Raw genomic sequence first — 24,805 nt, 5'->3', positions numbered from 1 at the left:
CAGATCAGAAGGCGGGAGGAGCCTCGGTGGCTCACAGGGCTTGTATGTTTGGAGGTGGGGGTGGGGGTGCAGGGTGGGCAGTGATGGCCTGGGGTGGGGGCTGTATCCAGTGGCTGTCCCTTTGCCTTGTCTCCTTCATACCCCCCTGCAAAGCAGGGCTTCTGACCCCCAACCCCACCAGTGGAGCCTGGGAGGAGGGAGGAGACAGGAGGCTGGGACAAGGGGGTGGAGTGGGGGGAGGAGGAAAGGAGGGAGGGTGAGCTGGAGGCAGGCAGGGTGAGCTGCCGGGCAGATGCTGACTGCTCCTTCGTTCTCAGAGCTGCCTTCTGCCTGCTCCGTGGGGGCTGTGAGCTCAGGGGGGCCGTGAGCAGGCTCCGGCCTGGGCCCGAGGGACGGCGCCCGCCGAAGATGACGTGGATCTGTCTGTCCTGCATGCTCTGGGTAGGTCTCGCTGCTTTAGCTAAGAGGTCGCAGGGCCGCCCCCCTCCACAACATCTTATCCTTAGGCAGAGAGCCAGCGTGCGGGAGTGTTGGTGGTGAAGGCGGAGGGCCTCTCTGCCTCCTGCTGACTGACAGAAGGACAGACTGACTAGGGCAGGCCCTCAGCCGTAGTCCTTCCCCATCAACAGGGCCTAGGCCCTGGTTCTCTGGGTCAGGACATCCCCCCTCCCCACCTTTCTTGCCTCCACTTGAGTCCAGGAGCTGTAGTCTAAGGAAGCCACCAAGAAGTTTGTTTGTTTTGGGAGCCTCTCCTGCCTGCACCGCCCCCACCCCCCGCCCCCTGCCCTGCCACACTGGGGGGAAAATACTTCACCCCTCTGATGCTCAGCCCAAGCTGGGGAGGTGGCCGTGCTAGGGGTCTGGGGGACAGGAGACACTGACCTAGCAAATGAAACCTGGGGAAGCCTGGCTGTGGAGACCTCTGTTTGGATCCCGTTACTTTGATCCCTTCTAGACTCAGTATCAGCTTCTTCCCACTACCATTGCTTCCCCTATAGGCCACCCATCCTTACCAAGACCCTCCTGCCTCCCCTCCCCTCCTGCCCAGAAGAGGAAAACACTGCTTCCTCTTTCTCCCTTCTTTTCTGCTCCCCACCCCCCCCCCGATTTAGGAAGGTGTGTGTTGGGGTGAGGGTGCCTGAGGGGTGGGAAGGCAGGGGCTGGGGGCCACATGATGAGGGTAAAAGTCTCCTGGGAGAGAGGGGGGCGGGGAGAGTCCTGACTGCCGCAGGAGGGGTGGGGGCAGGGGCAGGGGCAGGAGACCCCTTCCTCAGAGGGGCTTCTCGGACGTCTGGGCTGGGTGAAGGCATGCACAGGGGTCAGGAGGGCGAGGAAGTCATCCCTGGCTGAGGTTCATGTTGGTCTCAAAGAGAATGATGGCTGGCTTGGGGGGAGGGGGCTCTGGGCCCAGGATCCAGATGTGGCCTTTCCTGCCCCTTTCCCTGTTCCGGCCAGTCCCCAGGCAAGCCCAGGCTGGGGGCAGCTGTGGGAGATCAGACTTGGGCAGCCAGGCATCCTTGGGGCAGTGAGGGGAAGGGTGGGAGAGGGGGCTGGAACGTGGGGGTTTGGGTGGAGCGTGGGGCTCGGGTGCAGGGGTGGGTCAGAATAGTAGACCGGGAGAGCCCGCAATGTCCTGCACAGAGGCTGCACCAGTGGTTTTCTGTGAAATGGGATCCTTGGCCAAGTTCATCTCTCTGGGCCCTTCCAGCGCCCTTGGACAAGCTCAGGAAGGCCTGCCTGCAGTGCTGAGGATCGAGGTGGGCAGCGGGGGAGCCCTGCCGGGGGACAGATGGCAGTTAGATTTCCAGGGGTGACCGGCTCCTGTGGATGGGGGAAGGGCCACTTCGGCTCAGAGAGCATGGGAAAAGTACTTCGCCTGGGCAGCCCTCAGTTTCCCCATGGGTGAAAGTAGGATAGTGAAGGGGAGCTGCTGAGAGCTAGGCATGAGTGCCCTGTCGACCTTACTGTCCTTTCTGAGAGTTGGGAGACGGTGCTGGTGACCAAAGGCAGGTGTGGATGCTGCCACTTTGGGGCCTCTAAATCTCTCCCCTGCCCTCTCTTCTGGTCCCTTCCCAGCTGTGTCCCTCCCGGCCCTGTGGGCCAGCCCCGTGGGCACTTGCCGGTGAGAGTGGGCTGGGCAGAGGGGATGGCCATTGCCGGGGGGTGGGGGCTAGAGTCTGGGGAAGTGTGGACTGGACAGAGGGCACAGTTCTGGCCCTGTCAGGGCTCCCACAGATGCCCAGGCAGCTCTACCAGCAACCTTCCTCTCTTCTGGGCAGGACTGGGGCGTATGTGGCGGGCAGTGGAAGGGTGGATGGCACCAGGTATGGAGAGGGAGCACAGAGGCCCTGGAGACCTTGCCAAGGGGGCTGCTTCTGCCTTGAGAGGCAGCTGGTGGTGGGAAGTGTGCGGACTTTGACACAAGACAGGGCTAGGTTAAAATCTTAGTTCCATTATTTACCAGATGGGCCTTGGGTAAAACAGTTCCCTTCCTGAGTCTCAGTTTCCTGGTCTGTAAAGTGGGAATAAGAAAACACACCTTGTGTGATGGGGATGAGCACAGAGATAATGCATGTCAAAAGAACAGGTGCCCAGGCACAAGTAGGTGCTCAGTAGATGCTCGTCCTTCTGCCGCTCCGAAACCTCCTGCTTGGCTCGTGGGATCCCCTGAACCCAGATCTCATGTGCGGGGAGGATCTCCCTGGGATGGCTGTTGTGGGAGGGGGCCCCTGAGGCTCCTGACTGCCCCAGGACCGCCCAGGTATTCTGAGGCCAACAACTATCTGGGTCTGCTGCCTCAGGGAGGTAAACTGAGGCATGGTCTGGAAGAGCTAGGTCTTGTGCCCCCGCGTGCGTGCATGCTTGTGTGTGTGGACAGAGAAAGGTACAGATGCTTTCTCCGAGCAGCAGTGTATCTGCAGTGCACGGCTTTCATAAGCTCGAGGAATAAAAATCACTTTATTAGTGGAGGAACATAGCTACATGTTATGCATAACTTGATTTTCTTATCAGATGCTCCTGTTATTACATATTCAAACATGGTTTATTTAGAAAATAATTACATGCCCATTAATTGAGGCTCTTTGGTGTTGTGCCGATGGAGTTAGAGCTGCAGGCTCTTCCTTCCAGAAGGGCTCACTCTATTCCCGGGAACTGGGGAGGAGCTTATCAAGGGAGGTGGGGCTGAAAGAGCCACCCGGGGTGGGGGTGGGGTGGGCAAGTGCTTTGGCCCTGCCCTGAGGAAGCCATGTGGCCTCAGGCTGGTCACTCGACTTTTCTGGACCTCACAGAAGTGGAGAAAGTATTCTCAGAGGCCCCTTCCAGCTGCAGACAATGAAGCGTTCTTTTTTCTGGAGTGGTGTTCTTCCCAGTGCCAAGCACACAGTTTTGTACAGAAGGGTCCTCATGAGCCCGCAGATTCTCAGGGCACAGTTTCTGCCACAGAGGCCCCAGTCTGACCTCTTGGTCCTGAACTCGCTGGCTCTGGAGTTTTGTTTGCTTGTGAGGGCTGTGCCCACCCGGGGCCTCCTGATAAGTAGGGCTTGGGACCTAGGCTGGGCTACACGAGACTGACCGGAGTCTGAAATAAAACCCTCCTTTTGCAGAGGTTTTCAGAATGACGTTTGAGGCACAAGGTCAGGGACAAGTAGCTCACTGTTCCTCTGCAGTGTTCAGAGGAAGTGCAGTGGGCTGGCTTTGATCCCGACCCCGCCAGTTGCTAGCTGCGAGACCTTAGGCAAGTAGCTTCACATCTCTGTGCCTCAGTTTCCCCACCTACCTAGAGGGTCATTTGGTTTTAAATGAGCTAATAGATGCATACATTTAGAATAGCGTCTCTCACACAGTCAGGGCTTAAGAAATGTTAGCTCTTACTGTCTGATGGCATGTTTTCAGAGCCACGAAGCAAGCCAGAGCAGAAGTAGAGACCGGGTTCTCCTGGTGCCCCATCAAGGGCTCTCCATCCTGGGAATCCTTCAGGGCAGGGTGTGCGGGGCCAGGAGAATCAGGAGAGTGATGCGAAGGCCTGAGAACAATCAGGGCCCTCCCCTGCAGGCAGGATGCACACGGTCAGAGCGTGGGCTCTGGAGCCAGCCTGTCTGGATACCACTTATTAGCTGTGTGCTCAGGCGAGTTACTTAGCCTCTCTGTGCCTTCCTTGTGTACAGTTCCTCAACTTCAACAGTTTCGTTTGAGATTCAGTGTGATTCTGTAAGGTGATTCAGTGTGATTCCAGTTTCCGGCCATGGTGAAGGGGACCCACAGAGGGGAAGGGGCCTGCCCAAGGCCCACGTGGCTTCTGGGTTCAGTGGTCCTAGACAGGGAAGGGTAGGCGCTGGGAGGGTGTTGGAGCTCAGGGTTGGGGGGTGAGTTGGGGGCCGGCAGTCCAGGGGTAGCGGCTGGTGTCAGGGAAGTGCTGTGTGTGATGGAGACACCGTCCAGCCACTGGGCCACGCAGGCACCCACCCACCCGCTGCCCGTCCATCCATCTCACGGACGATTATGGGGTGCCTACTTTCTTCAAGAAGCTTGCAGGTCTTGGGCTAATGATTACAGTAAGGTGGGTGTTGCCAAGACGGAAGCTGTGGGGGCAGGTAAGGGGGGACCTCACCTGGACTGGAGGAGGGGGAGGTATTAGGAGAGGTATAATTCAATGCAGGGGTGAAGCTGAGAGCTCAGAAGTCCAAGTGCAGCAGCTAAGGGTAACTGTGGATGGACAGAACTGGGGAAACTGCCAGGAGGTGGCCTTTGGGCAGAGGGGCGCCGAGGATGGGACGGTCAGGGCCTCTGGCACACTGTCAGTGACATGGGAGTGCAGTGGCTAGGGACTTGGGACCCTGCCTCAGACAGACTTGGATTTGAATCTCTGTTCCATCCTGCCCTGCCTGTGTGTCCAGAGCAGGCTCCTCGGGCTCCTTGTCACTGTGAGGGGTCAGTGAGGGAATCTGGGCTAGCCCCTCGCCGTGGCACCGGCCCATGCATGGGGCTCAGCCTGTCCCGTCTCTGAGCCCTGCCACCCCAGGAGATGACTCACTTTAGGGCACAAAAAGGGACCTGCGACTGGCTGCTCAGGCATGTGGGGACGTGGTGTATGAAGTTGCTGAGCAGGGGAGAGAGAAGCAAGCTGAAGGGGGAGATGATCCAGCTCCAGAAACTGAGTCTGGGACTGAGTCCTGGGCTCCCAAGCCCCCCGTGTTCTCTGTCACAGGGCAGGAGCTCAGTCAGTGTGACCCCCTGCCCTCCTTCCTCCGCGGAGAAGCGGGGCTACTCGGAGTCAGAGTTTCATCTCAGCTAGCACCTGTGGCTGGTGAAGGGGGTGACCCGTGTCCTCTCCCCAAGGGCAGGCCAGTGCGCGTGGGGTACAACCACACGTGGGGAAACTGAGGCAAGACAGCAAATCCACTCAGTTTGTTCCTTCAGACTTGTTTAGGGATCACATCGGTCCAGGGCACGGGGACATGGAACAGAAGGCCCGGCGGACGCGTGCCCCCTGTGTGCTAGTCTGGTGCACACAGGAGTGACAGATGACGTGTAATGCCTGGGGGCTGCTCACCACGGGCCAGGCATTATCTCAGAACAACTTGTGGGAGGTGACTATTACCAGCCCATTTAACCGATTAGTAAAGTGAGGCAGATGGGGCTAATCCACTTGCCTGGGGCCACCTCGCTAGCAAGGAAGGAGCAGGAACTCCCGATGGCATAGAGGGCTCCGAGGGGGCACCAGGAAAGTGCAACCAGGGGAGGAGGGGGTGCCTGGGGGTGGGGAGCGCTCAGCCCAAATGGAATCCTGAGGAAGTAAGCAGACAAATCCAAACTGAGGGACCTCCTGCAAAACAGCCCAGAGTCTTCAAAAAAGGGAAATCAAAAGGTGGAGTAGTGTGTCTAGATGAAAGATGAAGGGAACCCAGCAAGGAAATGTAATGCAGGGTCCTGGTGGATCCTGAGTCCCGGAGCAAAACAAAACCAAAGACCCAGCTATGATGGATGTTAATGGGGCCAAAGGGGAAATTCGAATATGAACGAAATCTTAGAGAACAGTGCTGATGCCGGATTCCCTGCGTGTGATCATCACCGCTGGCTTTCTGTAGGGCTTTCTGTAGGGCCAGAGGCGGAGAAACAGCGCAGGCAAAAGCAGCACAACATTAGCAAACGGTGAATCACGGTGATCGGAACATGCATGCTCATCTTTTCCAGCGCTTTCAAACCCTTCAGAATAAAAAAAGAAGACAGCTGTGGGGAGTCTATATCGAAGACAGTGTTGTGCGGGGGGCAGGGTATCTGGGAAAATCTCCCTGAGGGGATGGGGTTTGAATGTGGCCCTCGAGGACCTATAGAAGCTTGGCAGGCTGAGAGGGGAGGAAGGGCATTCTGGGAAGGGGGAACAGCAGAGCAGAGGCTCAGAGGTGGACGCAGGGCAGCGAGCTGGGGAGCGGGGTATGGGGTTTGAGATGGCAGGGTGGGCTGGGTATGGACTGAGGCTGCTTCCCCTGCTGGCTTGAGGGAGTGCACGTTTTGTCTTGGATGCATGGGTAGGCATGGAAGCATTTTGGGGTGAGTGGGGGTGTCAGTGATCCCATAGAGCTGTGCTCTTTAGAGGCTGCATTGAGGCTGTGTGGGGGAGGCGGGGCCCAGTGTCGGGGGCCCAGGAGGCTGTGGCAATAGCCGTGGGTAGAAGTGACAAGGCCTTCCATAGGGCAGAGGCCTCGGAATCAAAAAGCGCAGGAGGGCTGAGAGTGTTCAGGAAGCAAATTCAAAGTCTGGCAGCTAGTTGGACTGGAGGGTGGAGGGCTGGGAGGAGTTGGGGGTGACTCAGAGTTTTCCACTCGGGTGACCAAGAACACCATCAGGCCATTAGCTGGCTAGCAGATTGAGGGGGTGGCAGAGGTTAAGGAACTTTGGTGTGTATGTGAAGGGAGGTGGGGTTGGGGGAAGCTTGCACTTGAGGTGACTGGGTCTCCCACATGCCAGCCTGTGGCTCCTTGGGGAGTCCGAGTCTTCCCCACAGAAATGACAGGTGATACCGACCATCCTGGTGTCTCCACCCAAGAAGACAAGGCGTGGGGGTGTGGATGGCCAGGAGGCGGGGAGAGGGCTTGCTGACTCTCCAGGGCCTGCTTTTTGGTGACTTTCTTCCCCAAGGCTCACTGGCCCGCAGACTTCTGCCCTCTGGCCACATCATCCAGGGCTCCTAGTGTGGGCACAGGGAGCCGAGTGGGAACAGGGCTGGGGGGAGTTTCTTGTGGAGGGGTCTGGAGGCCTGAGCTGGAGGATCCCTAGGGCTGTCAGTCCCCTTTCGCTCCCCATCCCCACCACACTCAGCCCCCATGGGGCAGGGAGGGACCAACAAACAGCATTCCCCCCCCCCCCCCCCAGGGCCCAGGACTCCCGCCAAAGCTGTCCCAGCCAGATGTGCCACGCCCCTCTGGCTGGAACTATCTGGCAGCCAGGCTTGGCTGAATGGAGGGTGGGAAGGAGAGGATCCCTGAGGCCCAGGAAAGCCCTCTGATGCTGGGTGGGTGGGCTTGTCACAGGGCTCGGGCTCTGGGCTTGGAGGGTGGGGAGGAATGACTTCCTGGCTAGGACCTCTTCCCTTCTCTGGACTCTGGCTCTTGAGGGAGGAGGGTGTTGGAGACACCAGGTAGCTCCCGCTATGGCTGTGCCTCCTCGCGCCCCCCCCCCCCCCGGGGCCCCCAGGTCCTCCAGGAGCTAATCCAGCTAGGAAGAGTGGGGGAGTGCTTTGTGAGGCTGTCTGGCACTTGTCAGGAAAAATGATGAGCATTGTCATAACAAGTGGTTACCCCCGAGCAGAGTTTGCATTCATGGGCTTGTTCATATTCTCCGCCCATACCTGCAGAGTAACCCTGGGTGAGGGCAGTGTAGGTTCTAGACCCCCAGGTTTCTTCTTCTTCTGGAATTTAACCTATGGTTGGTCGATGGGAAACTCTTGTACCCCCTTGCGTCTAATCATGCATCCTTGTGGCTTCTGCCCCCAGAGTTTTGTTTTGCATTCAGTAACTTCATAGATGTCTGGTCCATTCTTACAATGATAGCCCCTCAAGATATTTGAAGATCTAAGGCTCACCCACCCTAGACTTTCTCCTCCTGCAAACTGGGACCTTCAGACCTCTGTGGGTGACTCTTTCAACAACATTGCCAGATACCCGTTTTATAGCCGGGCAAGCCTATGTTGCAGAGGAGGTCACAGCCTAGGGCCACTTGCCTGGGGGTGCTGGCCTCCTCGCTCCCACGTGGGTCCCCCAGCCTCTCTTGGAGGGGTGATATTTCATGAAGCACCCCCCTCTGTAACCATGAGCATGTCCCACCCCCCAGTTCCTCCAGCCCTTTCATCTCAAACTGGCCCATTGGTTCCCCTGCTCTTTCTATACTCAGACTATCTTGTCCAAACCCATCATTTTCATTTGGGAACTGTGAGGCCCAGAGAAGGCCACTGGTGTTCTCAGGGTCACCAACCTAGAGAGCTGGTCTCTAGACTCCCATCCCAGTGCTCCTTCAGCCAGAGAGCCAGAATGAGGTGGGGGGAAGGGCAGGGCCTTGGCCCATAAGCTGCTTACAGAGGCCATGAGTGAGGCCAGAGAATGTATCTAAAACCCTGTTCCTGCTCCCCACGCCGTGCGGGGAGAGAGTTTGTAAACTCACATTTATGAGTTTGGGCAGGCAGGGCAGGCAAGCCCAGGGCCCAGGGGAGAAGCCTGGGCGTTTGCTTGTCAGCCTAGAAGGCTCTGCCTCCTCCCCATCTGTTCACTGGGCAGCCAGGAGCCTCTTTTGGGAGATTCCGCTGTTCCAACTATACTTTGGGGAGAAGGCCACCTTCCCTGGGCTTTGGGTGAAGAGCTGGATTTGGGGTATAGACGGAGAAGTCTAGGGGATAAGCTGGAATGGGAAGCTCAGCTTCACTCCACAGGGTGGGAGAGGCAGGCTTGGGGAGTGGCTGGAGTAGGCCTGAGAAGTTTGGGCTTTAGGGCTTCCTGCCCGCCTCCCCAGACAGGCCTTAAATTGAACCCCAAGTCCCCTTCCTGCACCTCCCCCCAGCCCAGGCCTGGGCTGCTGCAGTTGACTTTGGGCTGGGCCCCCTCCCTGGAATGTCTATGACAGAGATTATCTGGAAGGCTGCCCTGCCAGGGGCTGAGAAGGGCAAACAGGGGAGGTGAGACTTCAGAATGGAGGGGGCTCACCTGCCTCTCCTGGTAGGCTGGGGGACACTGAGTGAGGTCTAGTGCAGGACAGTGCCCTGCCCCGGCCCTGCCCCGGCCCTGCCCCGGCCCTGCCCTGGACCCTGCCCCCACCCTCAGTGGAAGCTGGAAGCACAGCTCTTAGAACACAACACTGGACTAGCAGGACCCAGGCCATGCTGCCTGGTTTAGCCACCAGGGGGCAGTGCTGGGCTCCCGGCTCAATGGCCCTCTGCTCTCTCCACCTCTGCCCTGGGCTTTGTCTCTGCTCTGTCCTGCCTCCCTGTCATCTCTGTCTGCCTGTCTCTTTGAATTTTGAGCCAGTCTCAGACTTCAGAAATGTCGCAAATACAGTGCAAAGAACTTGTTTTCCTGAGCTGTTTGCGAGCGAGTTGCTGACACAGTGCCCTACCACCCCTACATGCTTTCCTAATTTTCCTACGAGGACTTTCTCCTACCTAACCCAACCCAGCCATCAAAGTCAGGGGCCTGACATTGACACATGGCTACCGTCTTGTCCTCAGACCCCACTGAGGTGCGGCCAGTTGTCCCGATGATGTCCTTTATGGTCACGGGAAGAATCCAGTTCCAAGTCAGCCCCTGCATTTGACTGTTGTATCTCTTTAGACTCCATTGGTCTGGAAATCTCAGTCTTTCCTTGGCTTCTGTGACCTTGTCACTTTTGATGATCACAAGCCATTTAATTAGTAGACTGTGCCTTGATTTGGGTTGGTCTGATGTTTCCTCATGATTAGATTCAGCTTGTGTCTCTTTGGCAGGAACATGGCAGACGTGGTGTCCTGTTCTCCAAGCATCCCCTCTGTGGTGCACAATTTCCATTCATCGCATTACTGGTCGTGTTTGCTTTGATCCCTTGATTAACGAGTAGTCTGCCAGGCAAAGTTACTTTTTTCCCTTTTGTAATTTAGAAGTGTGGCATGGCGAGGTGCTTTGAGATTTGTGAATCTTCTCTTTCTCATCACACTTTGAATTTTTTCACTTAGTTCACATATTGGCCTGGACTAATTTAAGCCACTACTATCATTCCGTATTATGATGCTCAAATCTGCCCAGGTTTAGCCTTTGGGGACCCATTCGAGCTGGCGCCTCTGTCCTTTTGTCTGTCTGCCCCTTTGATTCTCTGGTTGCCTTTATAGTCTCTGTGTGCTTCTGTCTAATTTCGCTTATTCTCTGTGTGTGCTGGTTCGTCTCTGCCTTTATTTGCCTCTGCCTTATCTGGGTCTTCTTTTCTTCCTCTCTGACTCTGTTGCTTTTCTCCCTCTTTCTCTGTCTCTCTGTCTTTATCAGTGTCTGTCTCTCTGATTCTTTCTGTTCTGTCTCTCTGTCTATCTCTCCCTCTCTATCTCTTTGCCTCTTTGTCTCTCTGGCTTTCTGTCTCTCTCTCATTCTGTCGGTTTTTCTCTCTGTGTCTCTTGTGGTTCAGCCTCTCTCTGCCCCAGACCACTGTAGTGTCTTCCGAGAGGAGTCCTGGACATGCTGGGTTTGTGGGAGGCTGCCTCCCTTCCTCCTCTGAACACACAAGTCGCCCCCTCCAGCCCCTGTCCCAGAGACTCTGGAGAAGGGTCCAAGGAGGGACACTTGGAAGAGAAGAACCCTCCCCTGGAACGGCAGGGTCTGTCATCAGCTGTGGCTCTGTGTGTGGCTATGTGTGTAGAGGGGGGTCAGGAAGCTCTGTGCCTGCGAGAGGGAGAGAGCGAGGGAGTGGCCAATGTCTGCACTCTGCTGGCCCCTGCTGCCGAAGCCGGGAAATGAATCCGGTTGGACGCCACGGTGAAGTACCTTGGAGAGGCGTGGTGCCTTTGAGCAGGGACAGCTTCCTGGGGTGTCCTCCAAACGGGGAGCTCCCCCAGCCTGTGCCTGGGCTGAGGGCCGCAGATGGGAGGAGGGGGTTCTAAGCCGTGTGGGGGCAGGGCTTTGCGGCTTAGAGTGCATTCCTGTATGTGGTTACCAAGGACAGACTGTCGGGGCTTGAGGGTGTGGGGCCCAACCTTGCGCTGTCCAGAGTGGGAAACCGAGGCCTGTGGTAGCGGTGGGCGGTGACTGGCCCGGTCAGACCCAGAGAAGGCTTGGACCGCCCGCCCGCCTCTCATCTCATGTGTGTGGTGAGCTAGTTTTATTTATTTATTATTTATTTATTTTTATTAAAAAAATTTTTTTTTAAAGATTTTATTTATTTGTTTGACAGAGAGAGACACAACGAGAGAGGGAACACAAGCAGGGGGAACAGCAGAGGGAGAGGGAGAAGCAGGCTCCCCGCTGAGCAGGGAGCCCGATGCGGGGCTCGAACCCAGGACCCCGGGATCATGACCTGAGCTGAAGGCAGACGCTTAACGACTGAGCCACCCAGGCGCCCCATAGTTTTAAAAAGGAGATTTAACAGACCAATATTTTCATAATGCAAAGTGATGTCATTGTAAATAAATAAATATTTATTTATAAATACTAATATTTATATTAATAAATAAAATAAAAATAAAATGGCAGAAGGCTTCTGGGCTGGGGCTGGAGGTGGTAGCGAGGGGGTGAGGGGGAATGGGGGGCACGTGGGTAAAAAGGCTAAGGACTATCACCAGTAGAACGGATAAAGGAAGCAGCTACTTTCACACATGGGCTACCACACACAGCGAAAAGAAAGAGCAGCTCTCCGGGCAGCCGTGTGGATGAATCCCACGGATGAACCCCGGGCGACAGAAGCCGGACGCAGGGGTACAGCCTGCTCAGTTAAATTTCAGACTCTGGCAAGATGAATCTTTGCTGATAGAAGTCACAATAGTATTGGGGTGCCTGGGTGGCTCAGTTGGTTAAGCATTTGCCTTTTTTTTTTTTAAAGAGATTTTATTTATTTATTTGAGAGAGAGAGAGAGAGAGAGAGAGCACAGAGGGAGAATGAGAAGGAGGAGCAGACTCCCTGCTCAGCAGAGAGCCCGATGTGGGGCTCGATCCCAGGACCCCGAGATTATGACCTGAGCTGAAGGCAGATGCTTAACCGACTGAGCCCACCCAGGCGCCCCGTGTCTAACTTTTGATTTCGGCCCAGGGATTGAGATTGAGCCCTGCATCGAGCTCTGTGCTCAGCGCGGTCTGCTTGGGATTCTCTCTCTCTCTTTCTCTCCCTTTGCCCCTCCCCCTCTCGAAACCCCCATAAATAAAATAAATAAATAAAATCTTAAAAAAAAAAAAAGTCACAATAGTATTTACCTTAGGGGGATATTGACTGGGATGGCCATGGGAGAGCCCTCTGGGGTGTGGTAACATGGTGTATGTGTGTAAAATTGTTATTGAGTAAGCCATTTAAAATCAGTGTCCCAGTGTGCTGACCCACCTAAGTGTCAGAGTCTGGGTCACACTCAGCTCTCTTTCCTGGGGCACCTCCTCCCAGAAATGGGGGCTCAGGCCTGTCACCCCTGAAGGGGCTCTCACCTCTCGTTTTCCCCAGTCCTGGCCCACTTCTCCCCGAGTCCCCCCAGCTCCTTCCCCAGCCTTCTGCCCAGGCCTGATCACTGTGCCTCTGCCCCCAACAGCCAGAGGATCTGGAGGCCCCCAAGACTCACCACTTCAAGGTGAAGACCTTCAAGAAGGTGAAGCCCTGTGGTATCTGCCGTCAGGTCATCACCCGGGAGGGCTGCACCTGCAAAGGTGAGTAGATGGTCAGGCTACGGGAGATGGGGAGCACGTCATGGTGGGAAGGAGGTGGCCTGGGACCTGGGCGGATGTCCTTGGGGTCCTGGCCTGGGGCCAGGTTCTCACGTGGGGGTCGATGCTGAGCACACCAGATGGCAAGCTCGTGGGTGTGTATGGATGGTACATGATGACAGGTGGTGGGTGGCATGGAGATGGCATGTAGCTTGTGTGTGGATGATATGAAGAAGGCATGCGGATGGCATGTGGAAGGTGTACGGCTAGTGGTTTGTGGTGTGTGGATGGTCTGTGGTTGGCATGTACTGAGCGTGTGTGTGGCGTGTGGAGGGTGCATGAGTGGGGCGTGCTGGCCCGTGGATGTCATGTAGTTGGCATGTGGATGGGGCATGTGGAAGGTGAGTGGGTGCTGTGTGGCGGTCACGTGGATGACACGTGGAGGTCCTGTGATTGGCATGTGGAGGGCACGCGGAAGGTGTGTGGGTGGCGTGTGACTGGCACTGGGAAAGACACCACATTTAGGGGTGAGTTTAAGAGGCCCCAGGTCAGACTGGAGGGAGGGCCTGGCGGCTGCTGGGCTTTTTCAATCACTATTCTCGTGTGCTTCTCACCCGGCCTGGGGTTCGGCTGTCCCTGATGCCAGAGAAGTCGGTGTCTTGGCCCAGGTCACACAGTAAAATCAGCAGGAGGCCCCTGCGCCTAATCTTGGTGGCTGACATCATCTCCCCACCCAGCTGTCCCACCAGATGCCTTCCTCTCCCCCGCCACGTCCCGTCAATCGCCAGGGCCCCCCAATATAGTTTGAGTCCCTGAGCTTCTCCATAGCCTATTCAGGCTGCTGGGTCCTCTCGCCTGGAGGGCTGACTGTAGATCCTTTTCCTCCTGACCCACCCCCTCCGATCCACCGTCTCACCAGCTCCCAGCGGGACTCCATGCACACCTAGTTCGGCCGTTCCCTGGGTACAGCCTTGGGAGTGCCCCTGCCCTCAAGACAGAGCACCGCCCCTTCCTGTGGCTGCGAGGCCCAGCCTCCACCCCTTGCCAGCTCTCTGACCCATCTACCCCTGTCCCCAAGTCCATACTCAGCCCGGCTGCACCCGGCTCGGCTCTCGAGTAGGCCAAGCGTGTCAAACATGCCAAAGGGGCCGGGCTCTCTGTTGCCCTGGGCCTTGGCTCACGTGGCTCTACCTGGACTTCACTCTCCTCCCCTCTCCCCTGCCGAAGTCTCAGTGGGTCTGGGAAGACAGCCTAGGGAGTAATCATCAAAGCACTCACATGGCTCTCCTGCAGTGCTCACAGCATGGCGGGGGGGGGGGGGGGGGGCGGCCTGTGTCACCCTCGCTTTACAGAGGAGGAAAGGAGGAAACTGGGGCGCAGAGTCGTTAAGACTCTTGCTAAGGCACACAGCTGGCTGGGTCCCAGTGGGGCTGTCAGGGGGTGTGCTCTCTGGGGGAGGGAAGTCTTCCTAGACAAGGACTTTCAGCGGCATGATGGAGTGGGGAGTGGGTGTGGATGGGAGCGTGTGAGTGTGTCGAATGTGCGTGTGGAGGATATTCTAGGCACGTCCTGCTCTGGACAAAGGGTAGAGGTTAATTGTCCTTCACTGAAGAGCTGGGATACCCAGACGGAGTTTAGGCGGCCAACAGGGACTTCTGCAGTACCCATATCCACCACATGGTGTCACGCTCCTCCCAAGAGGTCTGGCTGGGACGGGTGGTGGGTCAGGGTGAGAGCTGGGAGGAGTCAGGCCCGAATTGCTGGGCGCAGGGTCACCGCCCCACCTGCCCCTGCCCCATGAACCTGCTGAAGTTAGCCCCTGAGTCTTCCCCCAGTGCCTCCCTTCCTTCCCCAGTGTGCCTTCCCTTCACCCCAGTAACCACCAGAGGCAGCACAGGGGTGGGGTAGAAGGAAGTCCCAGCACTCACTGTGTGACCTTGGGCACATCTTTGGCCACATGTTCTGTGATGGTCTGTGGTCCTGGGTTCCCCAGTTGACCTGGCTTGAGGGCCTGGGTTGAGGAGGGGATGTGACCTCCTGGGAATGGAAGGCTCCCAAGGTGAGACACGGGTTTTCCCTGGTTCAGAGCCTGGCCCTGCCGGTGTGAACCAGAGTGGAGGTCATGTGGCCAGTGGGCTGTCGGGCTGGTTTGGCAGCTCTGAATGAATTATTGAGAAGTGGGAAGAAAGCCAGGACTGAAGTCCAAAGGCACCACTAGGTGTCAGGACTGGGCCATGGAAGGGCTGGGGCAGGTGGAGGGGGGCAGCAAGGGAGGATTGAAGACTCCCAGCTCTATAGGCTATGGTGTGCCTTCTCAGCAAGATCGTCGGGGTCACCAGGCCTGAGGTCAGGGTTGGGGCCACTGGGCTTACTGGTGGGAGATGCAGCAATGAGCCAACTCTCTGTGCTTTGGAACCAGGAGGTGACACGAGATGGAAAAATGCCCTTATCCATCCATCCATCCATCCATCCATCCAGGGCCACCAGGTATGGGTTATTGCTCCCTGGCGAAGGGGGTGATTGTGGACTAAAATCCAGGTCATATTTTGTTCGCCAAGCCCAGGGTTTGCTGTGCTCTCTGGTTCCTTTAACAGGCTTCAAGTCTGGGGTTACAGCATGGATACCCTCTGGATTTGTGGCTGGGGGGTAGGGGGGCAGGGTGTATGGAACATCAAGGCTGTGAATTCAGTCTCCACGGGGCTTGCAGTGCTGAGGGAATTCCTGCAGGCAGGGGCGGTGAGGACACTTTCCTAGATCTAGAGAAACTGGGCCACTTGTCTTTCTCCCTCCGTCTGACCTGCTCTGTAGCTCGGACAATTTTCTGCTCCCCGCCTTCCCGCATTTCACTGTTTAATGTAATGTGGCTGGAGGGGCAGGGTGGGAGACAGGGGTGGGGAGAAGAGTCAAAGAGCCCAGGGCCTGGTCTGGGAGACTCATAGATGGACCGTGCAGACAATGAACTAAGGTGGCGGGACATTCAGGTGTAAGTGTGACTGATAAACAGGCCAAGAGGTCCTGTGAGACAGCTACCAGTCTTCTCCTTCGCTGAGCCTGTCTCCTCCTGTGCCCCATGCAGTTAACAATAAACCCTGTCCTGCGTCCCTGGGGGGGTGGTGACTGTGAGGAACACGGAGTTTCTGTGTGTGGCTATAACACAAACACTAGTGTTAGGGACTAAGGCTCCGTGTGGGGGAGACGGACGGATGAGACAGTGGGGGGAGAGGAGGCCCCGGGCCTTTGTTAGGGGTCCTATCTCTGGCCCTGCCACCCACAGGCTGTGTGACCTCAGATAAATCATATCTCCGCTCAGGACTCAGTTTTCTCAACTTTGGAGGAGGGGCTGGACCAGGAATGCTCACTGAGGCCCAGACGTGGGTGCGGGGGGGGGGGGTCTGGAAAACTCCCTTGTTGGAATCTGTAAAGGCTTGATAACTCGACCAGTGGAGGCTGCCCCTTCACCTCCTGCATACACACGTGCATCCATCTGATGATCGTGAACTGAGCCCCCTCTGGGCTGGATGCGGTGCCAGGTACTGCTGCCAAGATCCAGCCCCTGACCTGGGAAGACAGACATACCATCAGACAGTCATAGAACATGGTGGCAAAGCTGACACAGAGGTGTGTGTGAAAGGTCATCTCTGACTGAGCAGAGATTTTCCTGTCAGGCTTCATCAGGGAAGGCCTATGTAGTCTGGGTCTTGAGGGGTGTGTAAGAGTTCCTTCGTTCAAACAGTGGGCTTCCCACAGATTCTTTGGGTGGAGCTCTAGGGAGTCTAGAGCTTTGCCAAAGGGCCCTAGCCTTCTGCTACACTGAAACCCGAGGGAAAAAACCAGAATGCCAGATCAAGAGCCCGAGGGCTGCCATCTGGGTCTGGATTTGGGGGCTAGGCTTAGACTACTTCCCTTCTCAATGCCTCTGATCAGCCTGGAGGGTAGGGAGGTCACCTGCAGTTTCCCCAGAGTGGGATGCACTTGGGAAAGAGAATTAGGCTCTCAATGGGACAAAACTACCCAGAAGCCCTTACTGGTTGAATCTGGGGAAACCTTGTTTCAGGGAGCTCTTTGTCCTCTGTTACTTCACTGGGGATCCCAGCTTCTACCCTCTGTCTGAGGACCTTTTTGGAGTCAGCCTAGTAGAGTGGGAAGACCCTACGTTCTAGTGCTGGCTTGCCATGGCCCAGCTGTGTGAGCTTGGGTGAGAAACTTAACCTCTCTGAGCCTGGCTTTCCCATTTCTCTAAAGGACGGATTGGACTAAGATCAGAGGCTCTAAACTGTCATCCAGAGGAACTGTAAGGTTTTTCTGGAGGTGATACAGGGGCCTGAGAAGGTAGGAAAAAGAAGAAACCTAAGGGGAAATGCTTGAGGGGTTGGGACGCTGGAAGCCTTGCCCACTTTAATCAGAACAGTTCTGGTTTTAGGAGTTAAATATATCAGGAGGTAGGGTGGATGGTGGTCTTGCACTTAGCCCCGACGTTCCAGATTTCTATCCCAGCTCTGCCCCTTACTAGTAAGAACTTGAGCAGAGTGTGTCGCCTGTACGAGCCTCAGGCACCTTTCCTTTAAAATGAGACACATAGCACACCTCCCTCCTCAGGTTTCTTTGGGGGTTAAATGAGATAATATGTATACATAAAGGGCATAGAACAAGCTTTTAGTAAAAGTTAACCAAGATCACTGAGGTTCCACATAAGAGTCCATCTGCATGAAAGTTTGAAAACCATTGGATAGGAACATCTAGAAGGTTTCCTCTTGCTTGAACTTCAGAGCCACACAGCGCCCACAACCCCGGGCCATCCCCTGAGTTACCTTGTGTTACTTGAGGTACCCCAGAGAAACAGAACCAACAGGATGTATGGATGGATGGATAGATAGGTCGGTAGGTAGTTGATGAATGGATAGATAATTTATTTTAAGGAATTGGCTCATACAATTATAGAGGTTTGGCAAGTCCAAAATCTGTTGTCAGGCTGCAGACCCAGGGAAGAGTTGCAGTTCAAGTTCAAAACCAGTCTGCTGGCAGAGTCCCTTCTTGCTTGGGGAGATCAGTCTTTGTTTTATTCAGGCCTGCAACTGATTGGATGAGGCCCACCCACATTATGGAAGTTAACGTGCTTTACTCAAGTCTGTTGATTTAAATGTTAATCTTATCCCCCAAAACCCCTTCACAGAAACATCTAGAATCATGTTGAACAACTATCTGGGTATGATAGATAGTCTACCTGAGCTGACACATAATATAAACCATCACACACCTCCAAGCCAGGCCATGGAGATAAGCAGGGCAGGGAAGGGCCATGAGGTGGTGCGGGCAGGTGGGTGGCTGGGCCAGTCTGTCTGCCAGCTGGGGAGAGGAGCTGAGGCCCACTGCGGGTGTGGGCGGTTCCTGCTGGGGTCAGGTGCACACCGAGGCTATGTGCTCATTTTCCGAGCCGAGGCCAGGAGGAAAAGGCCATTTAGATCCCAACAATGTTAGCTTCCTGTGTTCCCGGGAGGGCAGGAAGCCACCTCAGGATAGAATCCCAGCAGCCCAATGAGGCGGGAGCTGGCTCAGGGCTGGGGTTGGGGGTGCAGTTTTCTACCCCAGCAGGTAATCTATGGACCCCGCCACACTATGGGGTTCTTAGCTCCACCACGGGCTGGGCCCTGCTGGGTGGGGGGCCATGTTGACACCCATGGGCAGAGATGAGGCTCCTGGGGCTCCATTGAGCTTTGGTTTGGCAGGGTCCCTCCCCAGGGGGGCTTCATCTTGCAGGGTCACTGGCTTACGAGGCCACTGCCTTCTGTGGGAGCTGGGGCAGGCCACGGTCCGCTCAGGTGGGGTGGATCCTGGGATGTGTGTCTGGGGAGGACTCAAGCGCACAGCCCAGGAGGATGGGACGGCTGATGTTTTCCTGCCCATGTCCCCCCATGATGAGGAGCTGTACCTTGTGGAGTGGACATCCCTGTCAACCGCAAGCTGGGTGTTTCCCCCCCAGTGTCCAGGATGCGTTCAAGGTTGGAACCTGGGCCTCCCCTCCTTTCTTTGTCGGAGGGAGGAAGAGGCAGGTGGTGACCGGTGGAGAGACCAGTGGGGTGCCACAGGCTCTCACAGCCGGGAGAGGGCTTGAGGACCATCTGTTCCGGGGCTCAGGGCTGATGCAGGCAAATGAGTGAGTCAGTGGGGCGTGATGGGGAGCAGAGAGTGGGAACGACTTGCTTCAGGTCACACAGCTGTATGATGGCACTCAGGACTAGAACCCGGTCTCCTGACCAGGAGATGGGGGTTCTCCGGTAGAATACCAGTAATACAGAATCAGACGATGCTGATACCAGCTACAGCTTTCTACAGAGCATGCTCAGGGCCAGCCACATATATGAAGTCAGTCAACTCTCACAACCCTGGGAAGGAGGTGTTACTATTGCGCCCATTTTATAGATGAGGAAATGGAGGCTCAGAGTGGCTACATAACTGGTCCCGGATCACAGAGCATGACCGGCATCTGAGCTGAGAGCCAGTCTCTGTGTGGCCAGGGAGGTAAGCGGGTAGATGGAGAGCAGGACCAGGCTGGGTAATAGGTGGTGTTTGTACTGAGGCACTCAGAAGGCACTGACCATGGTCCACATTGGCCCTCTCCCAGCAGGGGCTGGGGCTGAAAAGTGGAGCTCACCCACCCTCTCTTGTGTCCTTTCCATTGCCCCAGAACATCAGCTGCGGTCCCAGTGGTTTAGGCTGGGAAGAATTCTTCCAGTTTTAAATTTATGCCACATTTGTTCAGCCCCATCTGTAAGTCAGACCCTGTGCCTGGAGAAGGGGCAGGATACAAAGATGCCAGGTTGAACAGGACCTCAGTGGGAGCACAGAGCAGGGAGTGATCATCTTTGAATGCCTGATTATTCAGGGAGGGGCATTTTGAAATGGGCCTTGGAGGATGTGTATGAGTTCACCATTTCAGACCTACCAGATTCAATGTCCTTTTGGGGAGTTCAGTGTGGCAGATCTCTTTTGGGGCAGTGGCTGGAGGTGGGGGCAAGACCAGGCCAAGCAGGGCCTTGTAAGCGTGCTGAGGAGTTGGACAAGACAGTTCTAAGCAGGAGTGTAATGTGATCAGTTTGCACTTGAGAATGGTCTGTGGCTCTGGATTAAAGGGGGAGCAAGGCTGGAGGGGAGACAGGGCCCAGGGAAGGATAATTGGTCTGAACTGGTGCAGTGGTGGGGGGCTGGCAGGAAGGGGGAGATTTGACAGCCTCTTTGGAGTTACTTTCTGGGACAGGATGACTAATTGCTTGGTAGGGGAAGGAAAGGGAAGAAGGAATTCCAGAGACGAGCATGCCTGTACCCAGGGAGCAAGGAAGGACCGAGGAGATGGCCTCTGGCCTCAGCGCCCAGCATCAGCCTTTAGCCTCTTGCTTTCTGTGGGATCCTGGGCTCTGGTTTCTGTGTTGGTTATCTGTAGCTACATAACAAATTTGTCCCCAAACTTAGCAATTTACAACAGATATGAAATTATGATCTCATGTTGTTTCTGAGGGTCAGGGTTTCACGTGTGGCTTCACTGGGTGGTTTGGACCCCGGGTTTCCCGTGAGTCGTAGTGAAGACGTCAGCTGGGGTCATCGTCATCAGAGGGCCTGACAGGGACCGGAGGATCCACTTGCAAGGTGGTTCGGTCATGCATCTGCCAAGTTGGTGCTGGCTGGTGGCAGGGGGCCTCAGCTATTCGTCACATGGCCCTCTCTATAGCGCTGCTTGGGTGTCCTCACGACGTGGTAACTGGCTTCCCCCAGAGCCAGTGATCCAAGAGACTGGGGCTGAAGCCACAATGCCTTTGATGACTGAGTCTCAGGAGTCACACACCAGCAGTTCTACAATATTCAGTGGGCCACGTAAGCCAGCCCTATTCACCGTGGGAATGGATGACAGGAAGGTGTGCATCCAGGAGGCAGGAAACATTGGCTGCCACAGTTCCCCTTTCTGGAGCACATTTGAACGTGCCATGCATCTGGGAAGTGGGAAGCCTGCAGAGTGGCATGCCCAAGTTTCACATGACAGTAGGGGGCCGGCCAGTTAGAGTAGGAAATACTGCCCCCTGGGGGAGACTGGAGAAGGGTGGCCAGACTGTGAGGGCCCCATCCCTGGAGGGATGGGGCCCTCAGCGCAAGAGGGCCTCCCTGGGGCTGGGCGCAGGTGCTCCTAAGGTGTAACAATCCACCAGCGGAGCTGCTGGGAACCTGCCACTTGAGCGGACTTTGCCGAGCTTTTGTCTTCTGGGCTGGGGGCCAGGGGCCGGCTTCGTCTGCTCCCCACTGGAGAGCTCTCAAGGGCACGCTCAGCATTCCAGCACACACGGAGCCCTCAGCTCGCTGTATTGCTGTTGCCAATGCCCTCCATCCAGGGGCATTTGTTGGATGTCTGCCCACTGTGTGACGGGCAGGGCTGCCCTGTATGGTCAGGCAGGCCGTTTGCTGCCAAGGGCGCCTCCCCGAGAGAGCACTGGAAGCGGCCACGCTTTGCTCTCCAAACCATGCACCCAGGTACAGAGCTGGGTCCGCCTGGAGAAAGGGCACCTTCTTGCCATTTCCACAAAGACGCTGTATTCAGCTGTGTGGCCAAGGGGCTGGTCTGCCCAAAGGGTAAGACATTTTCTAATTTGCACAAAGCTGCTGTTTGGTGTTGGAGGTCTGGATCAGAAACTGTTCTCACTACTGGGGATTTGTGTGAATGAGACAGGCATGCTCCCTGCCTTCATGGGTCTAGTGTAGGGAGATATACTATTCATAAGTGAGCAGGAATTACCCATGTTGACTTCAGACTGCGAACTGTATTAAGAAGGAAATTATCAGGGTGCTGCTGAGAAAGAATATTGGAGGTGCCTAATGTCATTTGGGTGGTCAGGAAAAGCCTCTTTGAGGAGATAGATGGCTTTCAGTGGATTCTAGTAGTAGAAGGATTTGGCTTGGTGAGCAATGGACAGCTAGGGTGAGGGAGAATGGTCCAGGCAGCCAGAACAGCAAGTGCAAAGGCCCTGAGGTAGGAAAGGATTTGGTGCATTCTGTGACCTGTCAGAAGTATGCAGTACGATACTTGAGGGAGATGGGGTCCTGGCTGTCATTGTGCTGTTGGTATCTTGACTGGGGTTGGGAGGCCCAGAGTGGACACTTAGGGAATGCCTTTTTGATGGATTATGAAATGTTGGGGGCAGGGTATGGCTCAGGGAAAGGCTGAGAGTGGGGTGGGAATGATTAAATGGGGGGTACACATAAACTCCAGGGGAGATCTTCAGTCAGGTCCAACTCCTCAATCATTTATTAAGCTTCTACTGTATGTACCAGGTACCAGGTATTGTGTAGTGAGAGAAAGAGAGAGAGAGAAGGAGAGAGAGGTCCTTCCTTTGAAGGAGCCCATAGCTGTAGGGACCAAGGTGGTGGGGGAAACGTGCTCTGTGCGGTGATACCTGCGAGGAGGTAGGGAACAGTGAGGGAAGCCTCCAGAGGAGAGGCCCGGGACTTGCTCCTGAAGGCTTGGGATTTGATTAGCAGAGGAAGGGGAAAGGTCCTTCTGTTTGGAGGTAGTGGCACAGTGGGACGCCTGCCTGGCTGGAATGGCCTTCCAAGCTCAGGCCACATGGCCTGAAGCTTTCTCAATTCCACATTCCAAGGCCAGGAAAGAAGGCATGGGGGTGGGGTTGGGGTGTCTGGAGGGGAGTTGCCATCCTGGGGTAGTGGGGGCGGGGTGGGGTGAGAGAGAAGCAGAAAGTCTAGACAGATGGGCATGACTTGACTCGAGTGGTCAGGGGTGGGTATGTCTTGGTGTGGCCAGGGGTGGAGAAGTCCCTGAGCTGGCCTGGGTGGCTGGTGGGGTCAGAAAAGCCTTGCTTAGCAACAGCTGAGTCACAGGTCTGAGCTGGGGCCAGGACAAGGTTCTGGGAGAACAAGGTCCCAGGCAGGGCCGATGGCCAAGGTCGCAACTCAGACTTCCATTCCTACAGACCAATCAGAAGCCTTAGTATGGAGAGCCCTCTTTTGCAGCTCTGGGCCTTCATCTGCGCCTCAGTCTCCCCTTTTGCATTCTGCTGAGAATCAGGTTGACTCAAAGCCAGAAAGGGGTTGGATGAACTGTAGATCCAAGAGGCCAGTGCAGCTGGCTGTGGCCCAGGGCTGTGGCTTGCCAAGGCTTTGGGGTTGGGGCAGCTCTCCCCTGCCTCCCTGACCCCTGTTCTCTAACCAGTGCCCCTAACCCACCTGTCTCAGCAGCTAACAAGGTCAAGTCAGTGCAGAAGCTCAGCTCAGTAGACCCCCTCACCGCATCTGTGGGACCTGGTGGGAGGGGACCACCAAATCCCAGGGTGGAGGGCCCTGGGGGTGGGGCAGGCAGGGCTGGGACATTCCAGACTGAGGGAACCCCATAGGAAATTTGATTCCAGCTTCTGGTAGTGGGAGGGCAGATTTAAGTCTGCTGTGTGTGTGTGTGTGTGTGTGTGTGAGTTTCAAATGATGCACAAGAAGTTTGTGAGCCTGTGTAAACATCTATCCATGTGTCTGTGTCCAACGTCTGTGTCAGGCTGTACTCTGAGGGTGTCCTGTGAAAGTGTGTGTGTTGGTGCCCCTGAGTCAGAGGTTTCCCTCGGGCATAAGTGTGAATGTGTGCGAGGCTCTGTGTGTATTTATATGTGTATGTGTGCTTGTCTGGCCGAGTGAATGCGGATAGTGGTTATTGGCGAGTGTGTGTGTGTATGGGTGTAAATGTGTATGTGTGTGTGTACCGGCCCTCTCCTGGACGGTAAATCGGGTCTGTGTGTCTCTCTCTGGGGGAGAGGGAGCGTGATCATGGTTCCTGGGGTGCCGGCTGCCTGCCTGCCTGGTGTGTATGTAAGGGGAGAAGCCCCCTCCACCCCATTCCTTGGCGCGGCTGCCACGCGGCCTGGGTCCCTCTGCCCCTGGCAAGGATCCAGCGGGGGAGTCGGTCCCCCCCGCCCCTCCCCCTGCCCCCCCCACCTTCCCGCGCCCGTCCCAGGGGCTCGGGCAATCAGGGCTCGGCGCCTCCCCGACCCGCGGGTCCCCAGTCCCGGGCGTTCCCGCCCCGCAGGCCCCGGGGAGCTGCGGCAGCCGCCCCCCTTCGCCCCCTCCTCCCTCCGTTCCTCCGTCCCTCCTTCCCTCCTTCCCTACTTCCCTCCTTCCCTCCCGAGCGCGGAGTGCGGGCGGGGGTGGGAGGAGATTTCGCCCGAGTTTCCATTCCATACCTCGCGGCTAAACTTTCTTTCTGTGTCGCCCTCTCGCAGTCTGCAGTTTTTCCTGTCATCCGAAATGCCGGGCCAAGGTAAGGGGCCGCGGGCCGGCTGGCTCCGCGGGGGGCTCGGGGCGCGACCGGCTCGGGTCCAGGACGGGAGCGGGGGCGCCGGCGGGCCGGGGGCGGGGCCCGGGTCGTCCCCTGCCCCGCTCTTTGTTTATGCAAAGCTTCGGGGCCCGGGAGCGGGCTCGGGTCAAGGTGAAGGCGAGGGCCGGGGGTGGGGGGCCGCGGCGCGGGGTCTGGGCAGCTCCTGAAGTTGGCAGGCGGGACCCGAGCTCCGAGGGAGGGGTCTTTGAAGGTATTTCCCTTAGTTGGGGGAGGGGGGCTGGTTGGGGGAATGGAGGAGGAGGGGGATGCATTTCAGTTATCCCGTGGGCCGTGCAGAGCCCTGGTTGGCCCAATTTGGGCAGTCTGGAAAAACTTGGGATGGGGGCAACGGCTGAAGGGGCCTGAGGGCGGGAAAACGGGATAGGTGGGGAAGTGGGGATGAAGTCGGAGGTCAGGGATTCCCTGGGCATGGAACCTCCTGCAGGACCATCCCACTCTCTTTATTGGCCAGGTGGCACTTTGGTCCTCAGTTTCCCCATCAGTGTTTCAGGGCTGGTCTTGGTGAGAGGAAAACTGAGCAAGAAGGCCAGAGGGGCTGCTGGGTCCTGGTTGGCAGGGCTGGCTGGAGTCCTGCAGCATCCTCTCAGGCCTG

At 56.4% G+C, this 24,805-nt stretch overlaps 1 protein-coding gene and 1 long non-coding RNA gene across 9 annotated transcripts in view; one reads left to right on the top strand and one right to left on the bottom strand.

Moving 5' to 3' along the window:
• Positions 1–316: 316 nt before the first annotated feature.
• Positions 317–24,805, top strand: part of TNS1 (tensin 1) — a 193,800-nt gene continuing 169,311 nt past the window's right edge. For 6 of the 8 annotated variants that reach the window (XM_064587035.1, XM_054506018.2, XM_045868023.2 and 3 more), the window contains exons 1-2: positions 12,752–12,845; positions 24,098–24,135. Coding sequence is in view for 2 of the 8 variants with exons in the window: in XM_045868018.3 (XP_045723974.1) it covers positions 409–441; positions 12,731–12,845; positions 24,098–24,135 (186 nt within the window). In the remaining 6 variants the exon portion in view is untranslated. Of the gene's footprint in view, positions 442–12,730; positions 12,846–23,388; positions 23,680–24,097; positions 24,136–24,805 lie in introns of those variants that run through there. The other 2 variants (XM_045868018.3, XM_045868020.3) reach the window with 2 other exon arrangements.
• LOC135363919 (uncharacterized) lies at positions 2,947–24,192 on the bottom strand. Its single transcript, XR_010410292.1, has 4 exons — positions 24,059–24,192; positions 16,317–16,400; positions 12,761–12,837; positions 2,947–6,204 (listed from the first exon to the last, which is right to left on the bottom strand). It is a non-coding gene; the product is annotated as an uncharacterized LOC135363919 (long non-coding RNA).

The sequence above is a fragment of the Mirounga angustirostris genome, unplaced genomic scaffold, assembly GCF_029215605.1.
Source record: "Mirounga angustirostris isolate CCGP_5_RB_7025 unplaced genomic scaffold, mMirAng1.0.hap1 SCAF_3, whole genome shotgun sequence".
In the NCBI taxonomy this organism is placed as follows: domain Eukaryota; kingdom Metazoa; phylum Chordata; class Mammalia; order Carnivora; family Phocidae; genus Mirounga; species Mirounga angustirostris.
This window is presented reverse-complemented; position numbering and strand designations above follow the sequence as displayed.